At 42.3% G+C, this 15661-nt stretch overlaps 1 protein-coding gene across 1 annotated transcript in view; it reads left to right on the top strand.

Annotated features, from left to right (window-relative positions):
* Positions 1-15661, top strand: part of nox5 (NADPH oxidase, EF-hand calcium binding domain 5) — an 86255-nt gene that overhangs the window by 29212 nt on the left and 41382 nt on the right. Inside the window, exons 8-10 of the mRNA XM_072277872.1 lie at positions 5624-5806; positions 13203-13335; positions 15176-15318. Of these exons, the coding sequence (XP_072133973.1) occupies positions 5624-5806; positions 13203-13335; positions 15176-15318 (459 nt within the window). The remainder of the gene's footprint in view (positions 1-5623; positions 5807-13202; positions 13336-15175; positions 15319-15661) is intronic.

Consider the following 15661-nt stretch of genomic DNA (forward strand, 5'->3'; position numbering starts at 1 on the left):
CAATGAGAAGAGGCATCTACCTGGATGGTGGGGATCCTTAATGATGGATATTCCCTTAGTTCTTATCTCAAAAGAATGGAGATTAGGGATATGGAGGGCTATGGTCCAGGTACAGGTTGATGGGACTAGGCAGTGTAGCAGCTCAGCACGGGCAAGATGGATTGAATGGCCTATTTCTGTGCTGTAGTTCTCCATGACTCTGTACTTGAGAACAATCAATATTGTTGAAACTGAAGATAAGAGTGGAGATAGGCCTGGTCAGCCAAGAGCAGCTTAAGTCCAAGTTTATTGTTATAAACATACCTGTATATCAACAGGGTATAAATGCCATGAAGTTTCTCTTTTGTAAACAACAGCAGCACAGTGCATTAAAGAGACTAAAGATTAGCTTTATTTGTCACATTTTCATCGAAGCACACAGCAAAATGCATCATTTTGTCTTAAATCAAATCAGCGAAGATTGTGATTAGCAGTCTTCGAGTGTCGCCATGCTTCCAGCACCAACAGAGCATGCCCAGAACTCAGTACCGCTGAACCTGTACATCTTTGGAATGTGAGAGGAAACTGGAGCACCTGGTGGAGACCAGCGCAGTCATGGGTTTCCATGCACACGACAGCAGGAAATGAACCCTGATGGGTGATTACTTGTGCTGTAAAGCAATGCTCAAGCGGCTACACTGCTGTACCGCCACATTACAAAGATGAGAAAGAAAAGTTGACGTAAACTTAACATAAATAAATACTTTGCATGATAAAGTAAACATAAGGACATCGGTGCTAGTTGAGAGAGAGAAAAGCACTTATTCTACGCAGACTTGATGAGTATGTCACTTTATCAAAGTTCAAAGTACATTTATTATCAAAGTATGTATACTTTATACAACCTTGAGATTTGTCTCCTTGCAGGCAGCCACAAAACAAAGAATCCCAAAAGAACCCATTAAAAAAAAGTTGATCATCAAACACCCAATGTGCAGAGAGAAAAAATATCGTGCAAACAATAAAAATAAGCAAATAGCATTCAGAACAAAAGTGAGTCCACAGACACGAAGCCCGGAGCAGCCGCAGCCTCAGCCTCAGTTCAGCACAGAGCTGACTAAACGTTGCGGAGCCCTCAGGCACAGAGTCCGGAACCTCCTGCTGGGCATGTTATTCTGTTTGAAGTAGTAGTGGAGAGATTGCAGAATCGCTTTAGCCCTGTACCATCTGAGATTGTAGAAAGTTACATAGTCAGAGCTAAAACACCTGTGGTCAGCTTGTTAACTGATTTCAGATGGCATTGGATGGATTTGCATTTGCATGCAGCCAGATGAATTCCTCCCTTAAGCATACTTGGTGACCTAGATGGATTTCGTTCAATAACCCAATAGTTCCAAAATAGTCTTTCAAGTTAGACAATGTCTGTTTAATTTACTGAATGCAAATTATCAGCTAGAGACCCGAGAGACTGCAGATGCAGGAATCTCGAGCAATGAATAGTCTGGTGGAGGAACTCAGCAGATTGAGTAGCATCTGTGGGTGGGAAGGAATTGTTGATGTTCCAAGACAAAAATCCTGCTATGTTGTCTCCCAGCGACATTTCGGATCAGGTCCACAGCATTCTAAAGGAGGAAGGAGAGCAGCTAGAAGTCTTGGTGCATTAGAATTGGCACCAATAATTTAGGTAGGAAAAGGGAGGATTTAGAGAGCTAGGTAGAAAGCTGAAAAGCAGAACCTCCAAGGTAGTAATCTTTGGAATGCTGCCCCTGCTATGTGCCAGTGAGGGTAAGAATAGGATGATTTGGCAGCTGAATGCATGGCTGAGGAGCTGGTGCAGGGGGCAGGACTTCAGATGTGTGGATCACTGAGATCTCTTCTGGGGAAGGTATGACTTATACAAAAAGGACAGGTTACACCTGAACCTGAGGGGGATCAATATCCTTGTGGGCAGGTTTGCTAGAACTGTTCTAGAGGGTTTAAACTAATTTGGCAGCGGGCTGGGAACCAGAGTGATAGGACTGAGGATGGGTTAGTTGGTATACAAACAGAGGCAGTGTGCAGTGTCCAGACTGTCAGGAAGGAAAGGCAGATAATAGGGCAAAATTATCGTCAGTGGGATGGGTTGCAATGCAACAGGGGGACAAAATTGAAAAGGGTGATGAATACAGGACTGAAGGTGTTAAATGCACGTAATATACGGAATAAGATAAATGATCTTGCAGCACAGGTATGACATTGTGGGCGTCACTGAGTCGTGGCTGAATGAGGATTATAGTTGGGAGCTAAACGTCCAAGGAAACACACTGTATCAATATCATATCGGCAGGCAGGAGGGCAGAGGGGGTGGGGCAGCTCTGTTGATAAAATAGGAAATTAAATCCTTTGAAAAAGGTAACACAGGATTGGAAGTTGTAGAATTAAGAACAGTTGTAGAATTAAGAACTGGGTAGAGTTAAGAAACTGCAATGGTAAAAATATTCTGATTGAAGTTATATTCGTGCCTCTGAAAAGTAGCCAGGATATGGGTACAAATTACAACTGGAGAAAGATGAGGCATGTCAAAAGGGCAATGTTACATTGGTCATGGGAGATTTCAATATGCAGATAGATTGAGAAAATCAGGTTGGTGCTGGATACAAAGAGATGGAATTTGTAGAATCCCTGTGAGATAACTTTAGAGCAGCTTGTGGTTGAGCCCTCTAGGGGATCAGTCATTCTGGGTTGGGTATTGGGTAATGAATCAGATTTGATTAGGGAGTTGAACATAAAGGAACCCTTAGCAGGCAGTGATCATAATATGATAGAATTTACCCTGCAGTTTGAGATATTGAAGCTAAAATCAGATGTATCAGCATTACAGTAGAGTAAAGGGAATTGCAGAGACATGAGTGAGGAGCTGGCCAATGTTGAGTGGAAGGAGACACTAGCAGGGATGATGGTAGAGCAGCAATGGTTGGAGTTTCTGTGAGCAATGTGGAAGGTGCAGGATAGTTAGATCCCAAAGAAGTAGTATTTGAAAGGCAGGATGATGCAGCCTTGTCTGACAAGGGAAGTCAAAGCCAATATAAAAGCAAACAATAATATAATAAAAGTTAGTGGGAAGTTCGAGGATTGGGAAGCTTTTAAAAACCAATAGGGAAAAGATGAAATATGAAGGTAAGCTAGCCAATAATATCAAAGAGCATACCACAAGTTTTTTCAGATATGTAATGAGTAAAAGAGGCAAGAGTAGATATTGGACTCCTGGAAAATGATGCTGCAGAGATCGTAACAGGGAAAAAGGAAATGGCGGACGGACTGAACATATATTTTGCATCAGTCTTCACCGTAGAAGATACCAGCAGTATGTTGGAAGATTGAGAGTGTCAGGGGACAGAAATGAATGCAGTTGCTAGGGAAAAGTTACTTGGGAAGCTGAAAGTTCTGAAGATAGATAAGTAACCTGGACCTGATAAACTACACCCCAGGGTTCCGAATGAGGTAGCTGAAGAGATTGTGGAGGCATTAGTAATGATCTTTCAAGAATCAATTGATTCTGGCATGGTTCCAAAGAACTGGAAAATTGTAAATGTCACTTCACTCGTTAAGAAGGGAGGCCGAAGAAAGAAAATTATAGGCCAGTTAACCTGACTTCTGTGATTGGGAAGGTGTTTAAGGTGGAGTTTGATCGATTCTTAATTAGTCAGGGCTTGAAAAGTTACAGGGAGAAGGCAGGAGAATGGAGTTGAGAGGGAACTTGATCAGCCATGATGAAATAGCGGAGCAGATCCGATGGGCTGAATTACCTATTTCCGCTTCTACGTCTTATGGTCCTATTTACATCAACAACCAATGCATTCCAAGGATGTCCTGGGTGCAGTGCTCCCAGCGCTGATGTAGAGTACTCACATCTTACCAACTCTACCCCAAGTGTGGGAGGAAACCCACATGGTCTTGAGGTGAACATACAACTCCTTACAGACAACAAGCGGGAATTGAACCCTGGTTGCAGATTGCTGGCACTAGGAAGCGCTGCGTTAACTGCTACGGCACCATCACGGTGATTGCAAGTAGCCAGTGGTAATGCCAAAACCTGAACATTGACTTACCAGTTTAGTGACTATTTAGGCATCTTAACGTAACCAGAACTGATGTGGTATTCAGCTTCTTGCACTGTTTATCTCATTGTATTACTGAGCAACAAGCAGAGGTTTCTAGGGATATTTAAGCAACCCTACAAAGAGAGGACAGCAGTTTGAGTTGTGTGGAATATGTAGATATTTCATGAGTAACTCCCTAACATTAATAACCCAGCTGATCAGGCATTAAACTGTGCAACTGGGTAGATAATTCAAAAAGGTTGTGTCAAATGACTGCTGTTGTCTGTGAGAGATGCTGATTGTGTTTTACAAGTCATAAAATACTAACTTTGTTACATTGCCAGCTTTCTACCAGATTGTATAGAACAATGCAAGCTTTGAACCATTTTAGTGGAGAGCCTGATAGCACTGAACAACTGACTCTATAAACACACACTGTGATTGTTTTTGATCAGCAGTTCAAGTTCAATTGACATTCAACCGTACAGCTAAAGGAAACATCATTCCTCTGGGAACACAGAACACAGTACATATAGTCACACACAGCACATGTAGTTACGATGGCACATACAGTCACAAAATAATATTCGCACAAGTCCTTAAGTAGCATGGCCCAAAGGTGATGATGCATGGTATGTTGACCCAGAGCCACGTTTCTGTAAGAACAAGCATGCAGCAGTTCCTCATCTCGCACTGGGTTAGCTGCAGGTGAAGGCGAATCAGCTTGTCTCATGCCCATGTATTAACTTGTCCTCCCTGTGACACTAATGGTCAACTGTTGTCCTCTTGGAAAGACCTTCATCGTTGAGTTAGATGGTGGTGGGTTCAAGAATTAAGCATAGAAATTAAGGCACTTTGGAGCAGTACTGGTAGTGATGTTGTTTATGTGATGGTATGTTAAACCATGAACTCTTGAGTGGAAGCAGAAGATCTATGGCACTATTTTAGTGAAGGTATCCCTGCTACACTGCCAAATATTCATCCCTTAATCATTTTGACTCAAGAAGATTATCTTGCTATTATTGCAAAGAGGCACAGTAGTTCAGCGGTTTGTGCAACTCTTTACAGCGGCAGCTGTAAAATCGATCGCATTTCAATTCCCTCTGCTGTTTGTAAGCAATTTGTACATTCTCTACAGGACCATGTGGGTTTCCTCTGGGTATCCAGGTATCCTCCCACAATCTAAAGATGTATGGGTTAGGGTTGGTGAATTGTGGACTTACTATTTTGGCACCAGAAGCATGGTGACATGTGTGGCCTGCCCTAGCACATCCTTGGATGTGTTGGTCATTGATGCAAGCAACACATTTCACTATATGTTTCAATGTACATGTTGCTAATAAAACTAATCCCTTTAATTATAAACTTGGCCAACTTGTTTCTTATGGTAGTGGGATAGTAGCAGTAAAACCTTTGGGAACTCTCAAAGTACTGTAAAAGCCATTGTGTAAAGAGCAAGTATTTTTTCTTTCAATTCTCTTAAAGACATGAAATTAAAAGCTGAATCAGTTCTGTATGTTTGAATCTCATGTCACTCAGCCCTAACTGTTTGGTCTTCCCTCCAGCTGTTTTATTGGACTCATTTGTGCTATATTTGGGTCTGGGGTCTGCTAATTGTTCACTGCCCTAACTTCTGGAAATGGTTTGTGGCTGCGGGCTTCTTGTTTCTCATGGAAAAAATAGTCGGAATCACAGTCTCACGTATTGGCGGGACACAGATTGTGGAGGTCAACTTGCTACCATCCAAGGTGAGCAACTCTTTGCTGTTTCTTCATGTTTCTCAATGAAAATATGGGGATAGATGGATAGGCTGGATCATAGATCAGTATATTGAAATAGTGCATGGAAACTCTGTTACATTAATCTCATCACCTACTCATCTTCATCTCACCTAGTACTTTGTACAAGTGGACCTCAACACTCATCTGTCTCTGAAGAAGATGGAGGAATAGATCAGAGCAGTAGAGTGTTGGGCCAACTTTGGGAGAAATGAGTCAGCAATTTGCATGTTTTTTTTCTTGAAACTGAGGGCTATTTGATCGTGTCTAGTAGGAACCTCTTCCACCACCTTCCTTTAATAAGTATTTGGATTTGAATGCCAAGTAGGTCACCTTGTGGCATTTTCCTACCATGAAAAGAAATAATTGATAACACACACATCTGGTGTGTATTGACATACTGCAGTGAATTCTCACTGATTCACTGCTATGAAGTTTTGCAAATTCAGGGGTTTGTGTTTTTATCAGAATGATAAACCTGAGATTTATAAAAAAAAATGTTGGCCGAGGAAATACCATAATATATGATCGGGAGAACTGGACTTCTTATTTTGTTCTGCTGCTTTATAGCTTAGAATTATAGAACACATACAGTTCCTTCAGTCCATCATAACTCTACCACCCATTGTCTGTGTCTAGTCCAGGGGTTCCCAACCTTCTTTATGCCATGGACCTTTACCATTGACTGAGGAGTCTGTGGAATCCCTGGTCTAGTCCCAATTACCTGCATTAGATCCATAGTCTTCTATGCCTTGGTGATGCAAGCACATGTCTAGATGCTTCTTGGAGTATTGTGAGCAGCTTTGGGCCCCGATCTAAGAAATGGTGTGTTGGCAGTGGAGGAGGTCCAGAAAGAGTTCACAAGAATGACCCTAAAATGAAAGGCTTAATGTATGAGGAGCGTTTGATGGCTCTGGGACTGTACTTGCTGAAGTTTAGAAGAATGAGTAGGGATCTCATTGAAACCTATGAAATATTGAAAGAATTAGATGGAGTGGATGTTTCCTATAATGGCGGAAGCTAGGACTAGAATACACACTCAGAATAGTGGGACATCCACTTATAACAGAGATGAGGAGGAATTTCTTCACCCAGAGAGTAGTGAATCTGTGGAATTCATTGCCACAGATGGTTGTGGAGGCCAAATCATTGCGTATATTTAAAGGGGAGGTTGATAGGTTTTTGATTAGTCAGGGTGTCAAAGGTTATGGGGAAGAGGCAGGAGCTGAGAGCGGTAATAAGTCGGACATGATGGAATGGTGGAGCAGATTTGATGGGCCAAATTCTGCTCCTATGTCTTATGGCCTTATGGTCTAAGTGTCAAGATGATTCTTATATTTTCAGGCAGTACATTCAGGATTTCAGACATCCACTCTGTAAAAAAAAATCCATCTCAGATCTCCTCGGAACCTATCTCTCATCTTAAGCATATACCCTCTTGTTTTTAATATCCCCACAATGGAGGAAAAAAATCTCTTTATCCCACCTATGTCTCCTATCATTTTGTACACCACTAGCATGTCAGCCTCCTCTGTTCCAAAGAAAACAAGTACAGCCTCTCCTTTCAACTGTTATGCTCCAATCCAGGACTTGTCCTTCAATCTTCTCTGCACCCGTTCCATTATGGTCACATTCAACATTCAAGATTGTTTGTTGTCATTCTTCAGTATACAAATGTACAGGAGAGTGAAATGATTGTTCTGCAGATCTGATACAGCATAAAAAAAACACAACAAACATAAAGAACACAGAAAGAAATGCAATAAATGTAAACACATAGCATTAGCTTATTTGCATTCAAAGATTCAAAGTACATTTATTATCAAAGTACGTATACAGTATACAGCCTTGAGATTTGTCTTCTTGCAGACAGCCACAAAACAAAGAAACAGCGTAGAACCTGTTTAAAGAAAACTCCCACACAAGACCATCAAACTTGTGGAAAAAAAGAACAAATCACGTAAACAGCTTAAAGCGAACAAATAACGCACAAAGCATTAAACTCAAACCATAGAGTCCCCAGAAGTAAGTGTACAAAATGATTGCATGTACGTAAAAGTGACACTTGGTACCAGAGTGTCTGTACATAAGGTGACTGACAGGAAATGATAAAGTGGTGGTGGTGGGGGAATGTGAAAAGGTGGCTTAGTGGGTGGAGATGTTGATCATCCTGAAAGTTTGGGGGAAGTAACTGTTTTTGAGTCTGGTGGTCCTTGCGTGGATGCTACATAGCCTGTTCCCTGATGGGAGTGGGACAAATAGTCCATGAGCAGAGTGGGTGGTTCATGATATTGCTGGCCTTTCTGCATATATCCTTGATGGCAGTTAGGCTGGTGCCAGAGATGCGTTGGACAGTTTTAACTACTCATTGTGGAGCCCTCCTGTCTGTGGCAGTGCAGGTCGGTATCACACAGTGATGCAGCATGGTAGGAAGTTCATGAGCATTACGTGCGTAAACCAGTCTCCCCAGCCCTTTAGCCTTCACATACTTCCCAGAGTGTAGTGACACAATACTTCAGGTTTGGACTAACCACTACTTTTTAGAGCTGTAGCATGATATCCATGCTCTTGTATTGTATACCACAGCCAATGATGGCAGTCATCCCAAATTTCCTCATTTCCCATGTTTGTTCCATGTATAAATATACCTTGTTGCATGGCACAGACCTGAACAATCTACAGAGGACCATTGCAGAGGAACAGAAAAAGTTGCAGAGGGCTGTAAGCTTAGCTAGCTCCATCATCACATTAGCCACCCCAGCATCAAGGACAACTCCTAAAGATAAATCGAAAAAGGACGCATCCATCATTCAGGACCCCATCACCTAGTGCATGCCCTCCTCTCATTACTACCATCTACAATACTCTGTACAATATTTCATGATATATGCCACCGACATTAAACTTGATCCTGATTCTGATTCTGTCTTCACCCTTGTCTATGCCTAATGACTTAAAGCTTAACCCCTGCAGGATGTTGGAATCTCTATTATTAAATGGAGGCAAAATCTAAGAATGTTTCTGCTCATAAGTACTCTTTACTTGAACTTTTCCAGAATGTGCATGATTATGGAAGAACTGAACTTTATCCAAAAAATCTGCTTCACAATATTCTAACTCATACTAAATCCTATTCATCATTATATGCTTAGTCCTAGTCTGCCAACATGTCCATTTTAAAGGTCTTGCCTTGCATTCAGAATCTTTTGTAGCCTAGTTTCTTTATCCATAAGACATAGGAGTAGAATTAGACCATCCCCCTGTCGAGTCTGCTCTGCCATTCAATCATGTCTGATTTATTATCACTCTCAACCCCATTCTCCTGCCTTCTCCCCATAACCTTAGAAACCCTTACTAATCAAAAAGCTATTAATATCTGCTTTAAATATACCCAATGACTTGGCCTCTATAGCTGTCCATGGCAATTAATTCCACAAATTCATCACCTTCTGGCTAAAGAAATTCCTCTTCATCTCTGTTGTAAAGAGGCGTCCTTCTACGCCCTCTGGCCCTAGTCCCTTCCATTATTGGAAGCATCTTCTCCATATCCACTCTATCTAGACCTTTCAATATTTGATAGGGTTCACTGAGATCCCCCTTGTCCTTCTAAGTTCCAGCAAGAACAGATCCAGAGCCATTAAACACTCGGCATAAATTAACACTTTCATTCCTAAAATCACTCTCATGGATCTTGTTTGTCCCTGAAATGTGAGGTTGAAGAGTTGGCCGATATATGACACAGTTTCTTTACGTTTTCCCTTCAAAAGAAGTGATGTCATCAGCAGAGGCAGTATTTATTTTTGTTCAGTTGAAGTGAAGGAGGATGAGAGGTGATTTGATAGAGGAGTACAAGATGATAAACAGCATAGATCGAGTGGACGCCCAAATACTTTTCCCAGGGCAGAAATTGTTAATATGAGGGACCACAATTTTAAGGTGTTTGGAAGAAAGTACAGAGGTAAGTTTTTCTTTTACACAGAGAGTGGTGGGTTCGTGGAACATGCTGCCATGGGTGCTGGTAAAGGCAGATACATTAGGGAGATTTAAGAGATTGTTAGATAGGCACATGGATGAATGAAAAATGGAAGGCTATGTGGGAGGGAAGGGAGTAGGTTAAATATCATAGGCTGAAGGGCCTGGACTGTGCTCTGTTCTATTCCTGATTGCCCCTAGATGGTGGTGATGGGCTGCTCTCCTGAGCTGTATGAAGTTCTTCTGGTGAAGATAATTCTTTGTGCTGATAGCTAAGGCATCCCAGCATTGTGACCAGCAATCGTAAAGGAAATGAGATTTATTTCCAGATCAGGATGATATGCCTTGGAGGAGAACCCTGCCAGCTGTATTCCTATGAGTCTGCTGCTCTTGTTCTTCTGGGTGGGTTTGGGAGATACAACCAAAGAACCCTTGATGTGACGAGGTATTGAACTGCGTAGATCATGCACATTACAACAATGATAAAGGTAAAGATAAGAATTAGCTTTATTTGTCACATGTACTTAAAAGCATACAGTAAAATTTGTCACTTGCATCAAATCAAATAAGCGAGGATTGTGCCAGGCAGCCCACAAGTGTCGCCATGCTTCTGGCACCATCATACATTGATGATTTGGAAGAGGGGACTGAGTGTAGCATAGCAAAATTTGCTAATGACACTAAACTGAGTGGAAAAGTAAATTGCACAGAGGATGTGGAGAGTCTGCAGAGGGATATAGATAGGTTAAGTGAGTGGGCCAAGGTCTGGCAGATGGAATACAACATTGGTAAATGCGAGATCATCCACTTTGGAAGGAATAACAGAAGAGCAGATTATTATTTAAATGGTGAAAGATTGCAGCATGCTGTTGTGCAGAGGGACTTGGGAGTGCTTGTGCATGAATTGCAAAAAGTTGGCTTGCAGGTACAGCAGGTTATTACGAAGGCAAACGGAATGTTGGCCTTCATTGCTAGAGGGATTGAATTCAAGAGCAGGGAGGTCACGCTGCAACTACACAGGGTAATGGTGAGGCTGCACCTGGAGTGCTGTGTGCAGTTCTGGTCTCCATACTTGAGGAAGGTTATACTGGTTTTGGAGGCAGTGCCGAGGAGGTTCACCAGGTTGATTCCAGGGATGAAGGGGTTAACCAATGAGGAGAGATTGAGTTGCCTGGGACTATACTCTCTGGAATTCAGAAGAATGAGAGGGGATCTTATAGAAACATACAACATTTTGAAAGGGATAGATAAGGTAGAAGTAGGAGAGTTGTTTCCATTGGTAGGTGAGACTAGAACTAGGGAACATTGCCTCAAGATTCAGGGGAGAAGATTTAGGATGGAGATGAGGAGAAACTGTTTTTCCTGGAGAGTGGTGAATGTGGAATTCTCTGCCCAGGGAAGAAGTTGAGGCTTCTTCACTAAATATATTTAAGATACAGTTAGATAGACTTTTACATAGTAGGGGAATTAAGGGTTATGGGGAAAAGGCAGGTAGATGGAGCTGAGTTTACGGGCAGATCAGCCATGATCTTTTTGAATGGTGGGGCAGGCTCGATGGGCCGGATGGCCTACTCCTGCTCCTATTTCTTATGCTCTTATACCATGCCCATAACTTACTAACCCTAACCTGCATGTCTTTGAAATGTGGGAGGAAACCAGAGAAGCCAGAGGAAACGTGGTCATGGGGAGAATGTACAAATTCCTAACAGACAGCATGCAAATCAAACTCCAACTTAAAAGCTAACCATTATGCTACTGTGCCATGGTACAGTACATTTTGGGCCCTTCAGTTTGCAAAGTTGTGTTGATCTTTTAACCTACTCCACAATCAATCTAACCCTTCACCCCACATAGCCCTCCATTTTTCTTTCATCCATGTACCTATATAAGAGGCTATTAAATGCCCCTACTATCACCCCTGTCAGTGCCTTCCAGGTACCAGGGAGGCAAAGCTTAGTTGTACCGAGGTCAAAGCAAAGTGTTTTTGGTCATTGGACGTGGATCACCCAGCTACAAGTAATCATTGTAGGAACTCGATGGGACAGTGTTCTCGCCCACATTCTTCAGGCACTTCATCAATAATTCCATAGGTGTACGGGTTAAGTTTAGTAAGTCGTGAGCATGCATGCTACATTGGTACTGGAAGCTTGGTGACACCTGCGGGCTACCCAGCACAATCCTCACTGATTTTATTTGACACAAACAATGCATTTCACTCTATGTTTTGATGTACATGTGACAAATGAAGTTAGTCTATAATTAGATAATCTGTCTTTACTGTCCCTGTTCTATGATCCCCCGATTCACATTGACTTTAGTTTTACCAGACCTCCTTAATGCTGCATTCTTTCTGATTCCTGTGTGCCACTTGGCTCCCATAAGCCATAACTCAAGCAATACCCATGTCCAGGCATTGCATGTCTGCAGAGACAAGCTGTAAATAATGCTGAACATAGGAAATGCTTTGGGTAGAGATTAGTCAAATATACATCTCTCAAGGCCTCCCTTAGTCAGAGTTGACTATGGATGTTGCTCCCTAGGTGTCTAGGTACACAAGCCTGGGCAGTACAATATGGAAAGCAAGCTGTTGCCCATGTAGCAAGCTCCCCTTCTCCATGCATCTGATGAACTGAAAGAAGCGGCAGAGACCAATACACTGCAGGAGTTACTAGTCAGCTTTGAACTCAGTGTTGCACTGCCTTAGGTCTCCAGCTCTGGACTTCCCCCTCGGGGTTTATTCCCAAAGCCTTCCCCACGAATGGGTATAGCGGCAAGGCAGCGGAAGTTTGAAATCAGAGTTTTCCTTCTCAGTGAGCTGCCAACCATGGCTGATGTGTCTCATCTGCCCGAAGCGGCTGGTTTTAAGGCTCCAGTAACCTGCCTTTTCCCTTTCAACTGTCAGTAGAAGTGTTCCCGCTGGGCTTAGTAGCTAAGCCACACGTGAAGGTCAGGAGCTAAACTTGGTTGTCAGAGGCTATTGGTATGTCATTGGGAACATTTAATTGGTAGCAAGAGCCTGCCCCATTACCATCCCCGGTTATAACAACCTTAAGGAACAAAGTATATAGCCCACATTAACACAATAAAACAACAGCATAAAAAAATCTACCCACCCATGCCCCACCCCATCCTGAGGTGTGATGGACATCACAAGTAAGTACTGGAGGGGAAATTGGGGGAAATTCTTGAAGAAGGGTCTCAGTCCGAAATATTGACACTTTATTCCTCTCCATAGATGCTGCCTGACCTGCTGAGTTCCTCCAGCATTTTGTATGTGTTATTCTGGATTTCCAGCATCTGCAGAATCGATCTGTTGTGCTTATGACTGGAGGGAAAATTATTGTGTAGGACACTTTCATAAGAATATAATTCTTAATGTTTTTTTGATATGTAGGTAACCCATCTAGTTATCAAGCGATCAGCATTCTTCCATTACAAGCCGGGAGACTATGTATACCTCAACATCCCAGAGATTGCCAAGTACGAGTGGCATCCATTCACGATCAGCAGTGCTCCAGAACAACAAGGTATGGAGTTCTGATGAAGGGTCTCAGAGTCTAAGTGTTGACCGTTTCTCCTTCCATAGATGCTGCCTGACCTGCTGAACATTTCCAGCACTCTATGTTATTGTTGTGGAGTGAGAATATGCTCTTAGACCATAAGACAAAAGAGCAGAATTGGGTCATTCAGGCCATTGAATTGGCTGTGCCATTCAATCATGGCTGATTTATGTCCTTCTCAACCCTATTCTCCTGCCCTCTTCCCATAACATTCAACACCCTTACTAATCAAGAAATATCCCCCATGACTTGACATCCAGAGCCGTCTGTGGCAGTGAATTTCAGAGATCCACCACCCTCTGGCTGAAAAAAATCCTCCTAATTTCTGTTCTAATGGAATATCTGACGGGGTGCCCTCTGGTCCTAGACTCTCCCATTATTGGAAACATTCTCTCTATGTCCTGGCTATTTAGGCATATTCCGTATCTGTTCTTCTTCCATTGAAGATCGATGGTAGATGAAGTAAATTGGGATAGGCTAACCTAAGTAAAAGAGGCTTTGTTGCGGCCAAACAGCCATTTTCAGGCAATTGATTCACTCATTCCCCTTACCTTTTCATATTGATCATTTTACCCTACTTCTTCCTGATGAAGCGTCTCGACCCGAAATGTTGACTGCTTATTTCCCTCCCTAGATGCTGCCTGACCTGCTGAGCTCCTCCAGCATTTTGTGTGTGTTGCTTCAGATTTCCAGCAACAGTAGTCTCTCTTCTGTCTGTCATTTTTTGGGGTTATACACAAAAAAAAGTTTCGAATAGTAACTCATGCAAGGGATTTCTTGATTGATAACAGAAAAATGTACCTGTGTTGTTTGGCAGATGGAAATTCTTACCCAAAGGATGACAAACAAACACCAACATGGAACAGACATTGGACCAGGTTCCAAGGAAAATTAATGGAGGGAGAAAGGGAGAGAAAGTGTTGGGGTGGGGTGGGGAGAGAGAGATAGAAAGTGTGACAGTAGGGAGAGAAAGAGAGAGAGAAGGTGTGTGAGAGGGAGAGAGAGATACATAGGTAGATAGATAGATAGACATACTTTATTGATCCTGAGGGAAATTAGGTTTCGTTACAGTTGCACCAACCAAGAATAGAGTATAAATAGAGAGAAACTGAGAGACAGAGAGGGAGATAGAGAAAAGTGTGAGGGAGAGGGAGAGAGGGAAATAGAGAAAGTGTGAGAGGGAGAGAGTGAAGAAAAGTAAGAGAAAACATTTTTTTTTCTTAGACATGCAGCAACTGTAACAGGCCATTATAGCCCAATGAGCCTGCACTGCCCAATTACACCCATGTGACCAATTAACCGGCTCACCAGTATGTCTTTTGGAATGTTGGAAGAAACTGGAGCACCTGGAGGAATTCTATGCAGTCATGGGGAGAACATACAAACTCCTTACAGGGAGCGGCGGAACTGAACCCAGCTTGGTGGTACGATAATAGCTTTAAACTAACTGCTGTGCTGCCATACCAGCTCTCTTACCGCTTGGGTGAGGTCAACATGGTTACAGAGTGTCTCTAAACTTCTCTGATGAGGGGGTGAAGGAGCTCTGCATATGCAATCTGCAATTGGTCTCAAAATAACTATAACGTTGAAAAATGTGACCAAACAACTGTCTCATTTACCAGTGTTAGAGATGGCATTAATACTTCCCAGAAGAGTCTGTTGGTGATATATTTTTGCTGACTTCATTTCAAACCATGTGTAATGAGCAGCATCTAGTGGCAGGTTTTTATGACTTTGACTCATAGCAGTTTGTATGAAAGGGGAGAGAGATGATATTTGTGATGTCTGCATTTACTTTAATCCACAGACACCATTTGGCTTCACATCAGATCACTTGGCCAGTGGACCAATCAACTGTACGAATACTTCCGCCTCTCTGGAAAATCGGGCAACGAGCCAAAGAGGTTGACCAAAAACCTGAGGAACAAAAAGCATCAGAAATGTATCCAGGTCCGCTCCGCTCTGTGTGTTGTTTTCCAGTTCCTTGTCAAAGCTTTAACTTTAGCTGACAGGTTCATACTGTTTTCCAAAGCAATTTCCCATCTATTATATGATTGTAATTAATTCATTCCTATTTTAGTTCTTACTGGGTGAATTTTGTGCTAAGATTTAACTCTGAAAGGTGAGCAGTGTTTGTCAATAGCATCTTTCAAGAGTTGGTCCTTGTCCTCCTTTGTTCCGTTATACAGTATGATGTAGTTTTCAACATCCAGGCCAGTGAGTGAGAGGTCAACATTCCTATCCCGTCACACTCAGTCTGAAACCCGACGACACAACTTTAAGCTGATCAGGT

This window comes from Mobula birostris, chromosome 14 (genome assembly GCF_030028105.1).
Source record: "Mobula birostris isolate sMobBir1 chromosome 14, sMobBir1.hap1, whole genome shotgun sequence".
NCBI lineage: Eukaryota > Metazoa > Chordata > Chondrichthyes > Myliobatiformes > Myliobatidae > Mobula > Mobula birostris.